Here is a 13436-nt window from a genome sequence, read left to right on the forward strand (position 1 = left end):
GCGAGTAAGAACTGTCCAATTCACATACTGAGCTCCTTTCCTCCATTTCGCCCCGACCCCGTCATCATCGACTTAGTGCGAGGTATCCTGATCACTGTGACCCCACAATCGCCCGATAGACTGGACAGGGCTAGAAAAAAAACCCCTTCAAATGTCCGAGATAGCCCGAGTTACCTCAAAAAGGAAAAAGGAGCCAACAAGAGCCTTCTTCGGATAACCTATCGACGAAATAGCAATAAACAGTTGACCGAACTGGAGTCAAAAAAAAAATGTGTCGCCAAAGTCAGGTAATGCACTTGATCAGAAGCACTCGCTCATTGTTGTCACACAAGGCTATATATATACCCCTGATTTCGGACTCCCGACGCCTCAGCCTTGTTCTGCCTGCCGCCCCAAATTTCACTTCTCCCCATACCTGTTGCTGCAGCACTTCCCCCCTCCCACGAAGGATACCAAAATGCGGGTTTTTCATACTGCTACATTATTTCCTCTATTTCTTGTTGCGAGAGCCTCGTACAGACTTTGGTAGAGCTGGACAACATTCCCCTCACAACCACATTCCCAGCCCTGACAACCACTGTAACGGCAAAGGTAAATACTTCAACATGTCTGACACAGGGGGGCGATGGCAACGAGAGCAGGTCCCGCGATCGCTAGGTTTAATCTGGCTCGGCCCGGACCAGCGGAGGATTGGGAACCATCACCACAGGGCTTACGATTACGGGAAGGACTTTGAGTCCGTCTTTCATATCCGGTTTGTGAGTGACTTATATTGAGCTGCCTCTCAGGCATCGGGATCGTGAGATTACGCTTGGTATTCCGTTAACTGGATTTTCACCGAATATCACTCGACTAACACCTTAGTTATTGAGCTTCCCTATCATACTTCTCATGTTATACCAGTTGTGAGCATTCCTCCTCCAGGTTGATACTGTTTTTACAGTTTGACCCAAGTGCAAAAGCCATTCACACCGTGCACTGTTATGTCGTGTGGGTTGAATTTGGATTCATGATTGCAGTTTGCCTGAGTCGGACTTCAGCTTAGGAGCTATGGGGATAAGAGATATGGTGCGGAGCCCGATAATGAGATGAAGTTGCCAGCGAGCAAGGCTTTTTTTATATATGCATCCTGAGATCAAAAGATGTGGACCGTGACAGGAATGGGGGAAACAAAGTCCAATACTATTGACAAAGCCCATCCATCGCAAAGAGCGAAAACAACAATGGTCATAATGTAAATCTGCAACGATTTTAAATCAATGACGCATTATATGGGGCAGTATATGGGGCAAGAAGGTGTACAAAAATGTAAAGTGAAGTGTTGAAACAACAGAATCTTTTTAAAAAGTTTTATCAAGTTGGGGGGAGGGTAAGAAGGATCGTGGTGCTAAAGCGAGCATGACGTCGTGGGAAATAATGGGCATGAACAGTAGAAGTAAGAAAAATAAAGTAAAATTGCAAAAACATGAATAAAGGAGATTCATCCGCCGAAATATTCCACAAAAATATCCCAAAAAAAGGAATGCTAGTTTCTTAATGGCTGTTGGCGACGGCACCCAGTCTCGGGTCAGAGAGATAGACCAAAACATGTTTCATATTCCATAAGGAATCATGAAATTACAGCCCGTCTATCATGTACGGCGATAACACGGCCTCTAAGCTAGCTAATAGAATCGCGGGCCCTAGTGGATATCCCCATTAATAGTTACCTTTCCATTTTGCCCAAAGCTTTTTGCGTTACCGCTGTAATTTGTCGTGTTGTAGCTGCCCTCGATGGTTCCGGAATTCTCCCTACGATCACCCACGTGCTCGGCATGAGTGGGGCGAGTTTCGGTCTGGCCGTCTTGCCGACCTGGGTGTGGTGCGGGGGCGTTATTGATGAAGTGCAGGATCCTATACCCTTGGTAAAACCGGTATTTGGGTGATATATGGTAAGTACGATATCATATATGACAAGATTCTATAGGGTACATCTGGCTTTTTCCAACTAACCATTTCCACAATCCAGCAGGTATCCACCACCCTCCCTGGTCTTGGGCCACAACACGAGCCTCGCCGGGGGGTTGTGGTATGACAGCCACTAGCTGCTGGTTGTTCTCTAATCCGTACCCGGGACGATGTGATCTTTCTAGGGATCTACCGTTCGTAATCCTGTTCTGTTCGCTTAGCAATAACGAACCTTTGGGGCAAATAGAGTAAGGTTTAAGAGAAAGGACTTACTCGCTCTGGGTTTGGAAGCCTGAAGGGGCCATCTGGTGTGTTCTTGGTTGAGCAATGGAAAAATAGGAGGTATGGTTGGAGGAGGTTAGAGAAGAATTTGGTTGTGGCAAGGAAGTGGAGATGGTGTTTGAGCCAAGTTAGTACCGGCAGTGAAGTATTGTGCTGTTTGAATCCGATACCAACAAGTTGGTGTCGAATGTAGTGGAGGGGTAGTTGAGGGCAGTGAGTGCAGACGTCAGACGGGGAGCGACGATGGCTTTATAAAACCCCAACAGCCAAAAATCAACCGTAACTCCTGCATGAACTACCGGCTCTTGTATCTAACACTAAGTACTGATAAATACAACTATCGCACCGCGCTACCCAACCGGAAAGGAAAACCCCCATCCTACCCATACCAGATACAGAAACAACAGTCGAAGCGTGAGAGGGAAAAGGCAAATTCTCATCAAAAGGGGCAGTCAAGTGTAAATGCTAAAAATAAAAAAGCAATACGGAGTGGGGTGGTTGGTGAGTCGAACACTCACACTCCCAGTACCTGAAAAGCTCTCAAAACCAGCAATGTTTTGGATACAAATTTCTTGCTTCTCTGGTCTTTGCTGCTCTCTTGAATTTCCTAAGAGGGAGCGTAGTTCCTCCTTGTGTCATATTTCCTGTGGGAATGCGGTACTGCTGGCACTATTGCTGGGATATTGGGGTTGGATTGTACTGGTACTACAAAGGTCATGCGATAAAAAGTAGTATCGCTAAAATTTCAGTAGCTGCGGTGCGCTCAACATGACTCTGGAAAAGCTCTTTGTTTCCTCTTGCCTAGGCCAACTTCTGGTAAGTGTGATTGGTCGATGAGGTATATAAATCCTAATTCAATCCATCTATCGAAAGAGTATGATATTAGTACTGTCTGATATACCTTTGCTGAGCAACGGAAGGGTTGCGTTTCCAGTATTGCCTGGGCCTCCTACCGTGATACTCTCTATCGGAAACCAGATACCCGACTAGCAAAGTGCACACACCCCATCTCACACAACATCACACAAAGGCATTTTTCTGGCCTCCCTAAAATAATTCGAACAACCTTAAATACCATCTCCCTCCCAGCCTAAGAACCCCCACCCAAAAGGGACGAAATGCTCCGTTCAGGAGTGCAATATCAATATTAGCGATCTAAATTCTATGCTTCGAGCTTCTGCTAAAGAGCTAAAGATAGAGAACCTCCTCCGACATATTTAATACAAACACCTTATTCTTGCGTGAAATATGAAATATACACCAAGCTCTCCCGAATGAAATACCACCAGGTGCCGGCACGTCCAGAAAAGCTCCCTATTCTTGATTTTTCTCAAAATCCCCTGGACCAAAGCCGTCAAAGCGCTGATTTTGGCGCAGTCGTAAGTTTTACCTCCGCTGCTCCTCATTTTAAGATACGATCCAGATGGTTCTCGCCAGTTACTCCGGTATTATGCATAGATGCAAAGAATACAATCATTGGAGTACTGGTATCCCCGTATTTTAGCGAAAGGAATGGTAAATTTCACCAAATCTCTTCTCAGCCAACTTTCAGCAAGTGAGCATAAACTGTCAAATCTACGTACTGCGCTACTTTCCTTCTCTCGTCCCAAACTTTGTGAGCATCGACTTACTGGGCCGTCTCCTAATCAGTGTAACTTCGCAATCGCTCGATAGACCGAACGGAGTGAGAAGAAAAAACATCCAAATGTCCGAGATATCTCGAGTCACCTCAAAAAGGGAACTGAGCCAACAAGAGCCTTCTTCGGGTAACCTATTGACGAAATAGCAATTAACGATTGACCGAACGAAGGTCAAAAGAAAAAAGTGTCTCCAAAGTCAGTAAAGCAGTTTATTAGAAGCACTACGGTAGCACATTACTGTCACGCAAAGCTATATACCCCTACTGTTGGACTCCCGACCCCTCAGCCTTGCTCCGCCTACCACCCCAAATTTCACTGCTCCCCATCCCTGCTGCTCCAACACTTTACCCCTCCCACGAATAATATCACAATACGGGTTATTCATACTGCCACACTATTCCCTCTATCTCCTGTCGCGAGAACCTCTTACTGACTTTGGTGGAAATGGACAACGCTCCCGTCACAACCACATCCCCAGCCCCGGCAACCACTACAATGGCAAGGATAAACTCTCCAACACGTCTGACACCAAATACGATGGCAACGAGAGTAGATCTTGCCGGCGCCAGGCTAAATCTGGCTCGGTCCCAGGCTAGCAGAGCATCAAGAACCATCAATACAAGACTTGGGGTCATGGACAGGACTTTGAGTTCTCCCATCCCATCTTCTATAGCGGCCAGACTTTCAAATTCGTGGATGAATTTCTAGCAAAAACAACGGTGCAGTCCCGCCCTAGGGGGCGTCAGGATTGTGAGGCTCTGTTTGGGATTATTTCCGACATCTCTCCCCCTTCGGACACGCGATCATGGAATATCACTCGGGTACTTTTGTTTGTGGAGCATGTCGCCCGGCCATATTGACCCCCCTACTCCCTATGTTACACCAGTTCTGGGTATCCCCTCTCTAGGTTGATACTCGTTTTCCATATTTGTGACGGATGGGCTCTATCAACAGTACCTTATTTCATTCCCCCTGATTCCTTTTTTGGATCGTACTTTTTTTGATACTAGGACGGGTATACAAGGCTTGCTCGCTCGCAAAACCCACCCATCATCGGGTTCCACATTATGTATCTTTTCTCCGTAGCCCATACGCTGAAGCCCGACTTGGACAAACAGCAGTGCAACCACAAATCTGGAATATATTAATCCTCTTGCATAAAACTCTCCTGAGTAGGGTGTCCGGGGGCTTGAGGAACATGGGGCGGTTCTGAAAGGTACTGAAAACTCTGTTCTCCTTGTCGGCCGGCGCACCAGTGCGCGTAATGAATGACTTTTGCACTGAAGACTACTATAACTGTAAAACGGCAACGGCCACGATATAAATCGGTAGAAACGGTAGTAGAACGACCACATTATCAATAAAATGAGAAAAAAAGTAAAACAAAATGGTGCTATTACATGAAAAAGCAACCTACAATGTTTCTCTGAGTTGAGGAGAGCGTAGAAGGGGGATTGCGGGGACAGGACAGGCGTGGCGTCGTGGAAAATCGTAAAGTGCAATATAAAAACAAAACCAATTTTCTTAAAACCGTAGAACATAGAGAAAAGACATTTAAGGTCGAAGGATTCCTAGTGGCTGTTGACGGCGGCATCTAGTCTCGGGTTAGACAGACTAAGCCGGTCCGCGGCCTTCCGGTAGGTAACTAGGATGCGATAAATTACTGGACCAACTGAATCATATCACACACCCCACAGAGGACCGCGAAAACCCCGCCCGTCTACCGTCTATGGCAATAACACGGCCGATAAACTGGGGGAGGATAGAATCGTGGACCTTAGTGAACAGTAGCACCATTGAAAATGACCACTCCGCCTTGCCCAAAGTTCTTTGTGTTCCCGATATAATTTATCGTGTTGTAGCTGCTATCGATGTTCCCACAATTTCGGTTATTATTGCCAATCCTCACACCATGCGTAGGGCGAGTTTCGGGCAGAGGGCTAGCGGGTCTCTTGGAGTTGTCTTGCTGGCTCGCCCTCGACATGGCATCAAATAAGCTCACGAAACTATATCCTTAGAATAACGAGATGTGGGGGGCACATCGTAAGTATATGGCTAAATTCTACTCAGTATAGGGTCACGATCGACTTGTTCGACTAACCACTTGCACACTAAACTAGCCACCAGTATCCACCAGGTTGGGGGCGGATCGTGAACCCCTCCAGAGGCTTGAGGCATTCCACTCGCCATAGAGACCTGCTCCCGGGTGTCCCCCGACCCGGGGCTCCGGGAGGCTGATTTGGTTAGGGTTCGATCGTTTTGCACGCTGTTCAGTTGGCTTAGCGACGGCGAATCTAGCAGGCGCGTGTGAGAGGATAAGAGGACTGACCGGCAAGAGGCCCGGGCGTCCGAAGAAGTGGAGATTCCGCCCATTTCTTACGTCCTTGGCAGGGCCTCGCAAAGATATAGGGGGTAGTTGGAGGAAGTTAGGATCGAAGGTAGGTGTGATAATAAAGCGCAGTCAAGTGATGCTCGTAATTCTTCAGAGTTGATCTGGTTAGGCGATGTTGTTTGAAAATTTAAAGTGACAACGAAGAAAAGAAAGAAAGAAGGCTGCCCAACGAAGGCTGCACTGCACTGTACTTGTATAGACACTCCACTACCGGTAGTACAGTACTCCCGCAAATCGCAAAAGGCGGAAAACTTGCGGCAAAGCAGGGATTAGAATATGCTGATTAATCCGTAAACACCGCGGAGAGAAGCATGGCTTGGTAGAAGTCAGAAAAATTCAGACCAATTGCATTATTACTTACATTCTTCCAGGGGCAGGAATTGGAGATTCCGAAGTACGAAGGGGGTCGAGAAAAGTCTGGAGAATTTGGCTAACGGAATATCGCTGTATGGGACCTGGTCTGTACCGAGCCCAATTTCACCGTTCCTACCCCACACTACCCCAGCATCCTCCTCCAGTTTGTAATATAATCTACCCGGCATGCACTCCGGGTTTATCATGTCAACGAGACCTTGTATTTTTCGCCCTTTTTGACCATGCGCTAGTGCCATAAAATCTCGCACAAAGCCAGGGTTATGTGACGGTCACAAAGGACAGAAATAAGGTTCCGCAAGATCCTATGGGGTACTCGAGTAGTTGACAGTCGATCTGCACTATGGAAAAACACGGGGCCTTGCTGACATGAGCAACCCGGAGTGGATACCGGGCGAATTATCTTGCTAGTACTATACGAGAGGGTGTTCGTGCAGTGTAAGGCAAGGATCATGATATTGGGTTCAGCGCAGACCAGTCCCATTGGGATTGCTTGCAACCCCGGGTACCGCAGCCCTCCAGAATCTCCAATTGTCATCTCTGGAGGGGGGTAACAGTAATACTCGTACAACAGAACTGGACCCTAGATGTCCTGCAACACACTGTATTCGTGCACACCCCCTGCCCCGATCGACACTTCCAATCCTTATCTTGCCACCGAGAGATTCCTACCTTTTATGGTCATACCCGAGTATTCGAGCACGAATCAGAGCTTCGCACAAGTCTCACGTGCCGCACCTTTACGATCGTACTAATGGAATGCTTTTCTGAAACACAACTACTACCGCATATGGGCAAAAAATCGGCCGGAGCCTCAAGATTTTGGCGGTATGCAATAGCGGTCGTGTTCAAACGTCAGAAAATTACGAGTATCATACAGTGCTCGAGCGAATTCCTATCGGCGCCTCACCAGCAGATAGCCCCCACTGCAGGTTAAGACCCTGTCTCAGTTGGTCTACTCGTACAAGCAGCAAGTGCGGTACTGTACTAGTACTTGCACAGCACCACCGGTCGCACTCGGCGAAGACGGTTAAGCACCAGAACAAAATGGTTGTTGATTGGGTAGACTAAACCCTTTCGGTGCAGCGCCGGACTTGTAAAACCTACCCCCGAGACAGACTGAAGGAGGCGACAACACCAGATTAACGATAAGGGCATAGAAATGTTGAGGAAGCGAGTGAGGTGAAAGCTATGAATGGATTTTATTAAGTCCAAAAAGAACGTGGAAACCATCTTAAACAGCTAAATTCAAACACGGGAAAATAGCGGACAATCTTGGAAATCCCTTTCCATAACAATATTATCATATCAAATACCGGATAAACTACGAGTAGAATAATCGTACCCCAAGTAAAGACGCCGAGAACTTTCTCCACCTTTAGATTAGGGGGGGAAAAGCCCTCAGCTAAGATAAATGATCAAAAAGTATGCGACCGGCCTTGCTGGGGGGGGCAGCTCCGGCGCTCTGGTCTGCGATCCGGTTATTCTGGGTTTTCGACCCCCCGCCACTCTCACCTGAAAAGATCTCGCGCTTTTTCCCCCTCGCGGCGGGCCTGTCGATGAGAAATTCATACCCTATAACGCAACCGAACACGCCCTCTTACCCAGCGCTCAGGATGAATGATGAAATGAAATAATAACATGGATTCCATGGTGTCATGGAATCCGCAGCTTCTTATCGCCCTTATTCTCTTTTAATTAGTTTTTCTTCAAGCTGACCAACCACCACAGAATCTGGCGAGCCCTAGTATTGGGGGACACGTACTATGGCACTACAGTATTGTGGCGAGTCTTTCGAGTCTGGTGTTTGGCGGGTATTCGGCGGCATGGAAATTTTGCTTGAAGGTGTCCTGAATACGGTCTATTATTCCACCGATGACAGATGATAAATGTTCTCCTGAGGATGAGAGTATCTAGACTTGTCAAGGTGGTGGCGATGGATGGGCTAGAGGTATGATATGATCGGACATTGGGTCACAGAACTTATTCCTTTGCTAGCATGGAAAGGCCGATGAATAAAGGGATAAGTTAAGAGAGGTGGAGAAAGGAAGCGGCGAAATTTGTGCGCAACAACACCTGGGTACCAGAATTCTTCCTTGCTCTTGCTGAATATCCTTCCTCTCCGGTCTCGACGATTCTCTTCTCTCTTCTTCCCTCGACCCCTGAGGATCTCATAACCCCTTTCCTAGCACCCTTCTCATAATAATGCCCACGTATCTGAAGAAACAACATGCCACAATCACAAAGCTCCTCACCAGATACAAGTACTGTAGGTGTACGAGTACTATTTGACCTACAACCCACCTAACAGTATATGACTTAGGGGTACATTGCGATCAATCGCATCGACAACCCTCATGATGCGTCCAGTGGGTCTCTATCCTGGATTTATAGGTAAATTAGTCTACCAACCAACACAACCCACGCAGCGCCCAGACGCTTATTCGGACACCAAAAACCCTAAGGGCCGGGGGGATAGATTTTTCGTATTCTGGCTCATATTGCTCACGATTCCCGAAAACTCTTTCAAGTTCAGTTGGCAAGAATCTCGATACCTTGTCCACGGCCTCTAGAGTTAATACCGATATCGGGCTGTCGTGATGCTCAAGGTGCAGACTACTTGGAGCAGGGGTAAACTACCGCTATCGGGGAGAGCAGGGGGGTCTTGTGTGGGAGTCCATAGTTGCCTTAAAATTTTTGGGGGCGGGATCGGCAAACAAGGATAATACATTACAAGCATATTGAATCCAATCACGCACACCTCCCAGAAGGGCTACGCTATCAATTATTACCAAGGATTTGCTCCGTAAGCGTGTATGACCTGAATCAAAAGTTCGCAGAAGTGCCCAAATAAGGCAATCGTGCGCAGACAACAGGTTGTCCCAATACGGCACTTCACCCATCCCCGAGTATATATCGTAAGCTCGGAAACCCCTGAGGAACGAGGTAAAGGCTGAAGAGAGTCGTTCTTCCTGTCTTGGATGTGTCTCGGCCATTATGGTGGTACCGGGATTAAGTCTAAATCAAGTAGTGACCGTCAGAATTATCTTGGTTGAGTTGGTTGAGTTGGTACGGCAGCTGTAGCTGGACCTTTTTTAATGAAAGGACTTTGCTCAAACAGGTAGGTTTTTTCCTCCTACTATTTCTCCAGACACAAGGAGGAAAGAAAAACCCAACCGTTTTTTTCCCTGTTCGTTCCCCAGGAACCTTTAAAATCGCAATGATATCTGCACTTCTCGAATACGGTAAAAAAGCAAACCACTCAGGTAGGACTACCAACTTCCGAACAACCCAAGACCAATATCATGCAAAATCAATATCATACAAGTAGGCCTCGCTAAACCCTGGGTGTCAGCTGGCGGTCTTAGTTCCCTGGAATAGTTCTACTCATATGGCGTTGTTCAGGTATGACACCAAAAAACAGAGGAGTGGCGCTTCCTGTCACCCGCTGCCAGTTGCGCTTACCATAGCGGCCAGGAGATACTTATGGAGGGTTAAAAAATTGTAAAAGAGAGAGATAAGATAGGGTACTACCGGTAGGCTATGAGTACTGTAGTCGAGTATCATACATTATAATATGTCTACTGCAGAGGGGTGGTACAAATAAACGAACCCTAGCTCTGAACCCAGACAGCGCAAGCCACCGTATGGGGTTATTAGAGTACAAGCACGAGTAGAGGATCATAAGACCGTGTGCAGGAAGGTACTCGTGCAATGACAGTACCGTACCTGAGCACGGTGTCCAGCACGAAGCGCCAGATCCGAGTCAGATGCATACTGATAATTTGCCATACAAATTCTTGCTCCGTGTGTTGGGTTCACTATCGCGGGTATGATAGTTGTACAAGTAGGTGTAGGGATAGCGGGCCCAGGATACTAGATAAGTATCTCAGAGGTATCACAAAAATAAATGCCTAAAGAGCGCGAAATGTGGATGTGGGAAGGTGAGAAGGGTGAGCTCGTCACCCTTGTTCACACCACCATTGTAATCCATTCCCATACACAAGCTGCAACTCAAACCCAGGATCTTTATAGATCCTGCGGCTCCTAATATTAACAATTGAGGGTTTAGACTTTGTGATTGGCGAGCTGCTCGTGGTGTGAACATGGGTGATAAACTCACACAGCTTACCTTCTCGCCTTGCTGGTATGTTTCAAGCCATCGGTGAAGAATAAGAAAACTTGGCTTTGATTGTGAGTTAAGAATACGGCAAGTACCGTAGATGGTAGTCCCTGAGATTTGGAAGACCCTATGCAGGTTAAAACCGCTACGGTATTTAAAGGGTCGCAAAATGTCCCAATACCGGTAGTAGAGCGGGGACCGGGGAAATCTATGATCCTCGTACCGGTACGATACCCGGCTATGATAGATCGGAGGCATTAACACAAGAGCGAGGGGTAGAATAAGGCGGGAAAGCGGACCGACCCTCCCGAACCGCCCACCCCATGATGAAAAATTGGGGTTTCGTTATTCTTGGACCTTTGGAAACTTTGGCAAGTGGTGAAACCCCCAACCCTAGGACTCTAATCCCTTCTGGTATCACATCATAATATTATCATACCAGCCGCAGGCAGGCTAAGGTTTGTATGAGAACACTACTCGTATATTTTTAAGATTGAGAGCACCTTTTCAATACCCTGCATTCTCGCGCATATGACACTCGAGCACCCCTCCGATACGATCCCTGGTCAAGACATACCGCATCCAATATCTAATATCTCCTTGACTGGTGCGACAGTAGTAGATGTTATGCCACCCCTATTATTGAATTTGATCCCCTCCCATGTCTACGAGTACGACAGAGATGACTAAGGGGCTGTCTCGGTATTCTCCAGTGATAATGTGCGTAGATGCAACCATCTAGCTAATATTAGCTATGGTCTGAAGTTGGCACATCTGCGAATTTGCGGTAATTAACGAATGTTGCATATTAACTAATGTTTTAGACACTAATACTGGTTAAATTCAATATTATAGGGATGGCATAGCTTTTTCCACCATCCCTCCCGTCAAGGAGATGATATCAACGAGCCAGAAGATTGGTCTTTTGAAGCCACGCAATGTCAATCCCACACTATTGACGAAGGCATACCCGTCATGTTCGAATACAATATAATAACTAGGTAGTCTCCTCAAGCTGGTTACCGTACAGTAATACTTAATGATTGGGCGCTGAGAATTACCAGGCAGGGAGAGCCAACACCTAACGCGGAGGAGATATGGTACGGTACCCGTAGTTGACTGAAGTCAAAAAAGAAAGCAACCAACCAAGCTGGAGTTCACTCCAGAGTGACAAGGTGCCCTGTCAGTAGTACAATAATGCTGCGCACAGCTCCACCCCCGGATCCTAAATGAACCAATGACCCCTCAGCCTTGTTCTGCCCACTGCCCGAGATTTCGCGTATTCACACCTATGCACTCGTCTAATTTTCGATAGCAATTTGCTTTGCACAAATGAGCGAATGAGCACAGTACTTTGGGGGTACCATTCGGCCAGAGCGAACTACCTAAACTCCTCCCCCTCCACCCCGCAATTCCCCCATAACACCAAGACCCCGGATGAGAGTTAATAATCATTTAAGAGTAAATGGACGGCACCCACCCCACGATGACGGGCCAACCCCAACAATAGCAGCGGCGAATATTAAAAACCTAGAATGCCCGAAACCGAAGATGGTGGCGAAGAACGCAGCTCTCTCGAGCGCCAGGTTTACTATCTCGCTGGCCCCTCGAATTTGCTGCCTCCTCAAATTCGGATCCCAGGTTACGCAGGTCAGGTGATATCCATACCAGTAATAATCCTGTGGAAAACGTTTGATGTCACAACTACATGAGTAAAGTGAATAAGCTTCAAATAGCTACTCGCACCACTAGCGACGCTATGAAAATCCAACCTCGAACACAATTATGGCTGACCCTCATATTTCTTATGACGGAGGAGTATAACAGTCAACGACTGACTTGCGCAGCAGTGGGAAAAACACTAAAGGACTATGTGGGGGCTGTGGTAGTAGGACGTGCACAAAAGCTTATGGTAAGGTAAAAACAGCTTCGCTCTCTTTTTTCTAAACTAACGGTAAAGACAGGTGTATAAGTAAAACATAAACAACGTATCCCCATCATTCCATGAATCACCACACCTATCCGTATCTCTCCAAGCATGCTACCCTTTCCTTCATACACTCCTGTGATAACAAAGGAAAGACATGTCCGGAGAATCTCCCGTCAATCTCTCAACCTCCACACTAATCTATCAAACATTAGAACTCTTCGCCAGACTCCCGAAACTTCCACAGTCTATCTTAATCGACCAATCTTGATCTAGAAGCTTCAACAATATTGCACAGGTCAGGATACCGTAATAGATAATCTTATGAACCTGTGTACTAAATGTACGATCACAGCACATATATTTTGTTAAAGTGTTCTCTTAAACCTTCTTCTTTTCCATGCTCGTATTTCATTATTCTTCCCGCCTTGTTTTTAATACATTTCACCTTCACAAGGCTGGTGGAGATACGGTTGTGGTGACGAGAAGAAAAAAGGATCGAAAGTTTTGCTAAAATTGTCCGTAGATGGGCTGACACCAAGTGAACAAATTGCTCACTATCGTGAGCGGAACTATGGCAGACCATGACTTGTTCTATTGCCGGCCAGTATGGCTGATTCCCAACCCGCGTATCCCAGAATCCGAACCCCAGGAGAAAACGTATTTAAGGGAGACGCGATACTTCTCTATCCCGCCCCGGGCCAGCCTAGCATCTAGAACCATCAACCGAGGACTTACGATCATTGGAAGAAC

The 13436-nt window shown here is 46.8% G+C and overlaps 2 protein-coding genes; both read right to left on the reverse strand.

Annotated features, from left to right (window-relative positions):
* Positions 1–1439: 1439 nt before the first annotated feature.
* GSTUM_00008440001 (uncharacterized protein) lies at positions 1440–2420 on the reverse strand. XM_002840045.2 has 3 exons: positions 2221–2420; positions 1993–2151; positions 1440–1893 (listed from the first exon to the last, which is right to left on the reverse strand). Exons 1-3 carry the CDS (start codon positions 2250–2252, stop codon positions 1683–1685), a joined length of 402 nt encoding a protein of 133 aa, XP_002840091.1. The 5' UTR covers positions 2253–2420; the 3' UTR covers positions 1440–1682.
* Positions 2421–5221: 2801 nt separating this feature from the next.
* Positions 5222–6318, reverse strand: GSTUM_00008441001 (uncharacterized protein). XM_052355803.1 has 3 exons: positions 6199–6318; positions 5971–6135; positions 5222–5875 (listed from the first exon to the last, which is right to left on the reverse strand). The coding sequence occupies exon 3, from the start codon at positions 5851–5853 to the stop codon at positions 5647–5649; it is 207 nt and encodes a 68-aa protein (XP_052211768.1). The 5' UTR covers positions 5854–5875; positions 5971–6135; positions 6199–6318; the 3' UTR covers positions 5222–5646.
* Positions 6319–13436: the final 7118 nt, after the last annotated feature.

Source organism: Tuber melanosporum (genome assembly GCF_000151645.1).
Source record: "Tuber melanosporum whole genome shotgun sequence assembly, scaffold_47, strain Mel28".
In the NCBI taxonomy this organism is placed as follows: Eukaryota; Fungi; Ascomycota; class Pezizomycetes; order Pezizales; family Tuberaceae; genus Tuber; species Tuber melanosporum.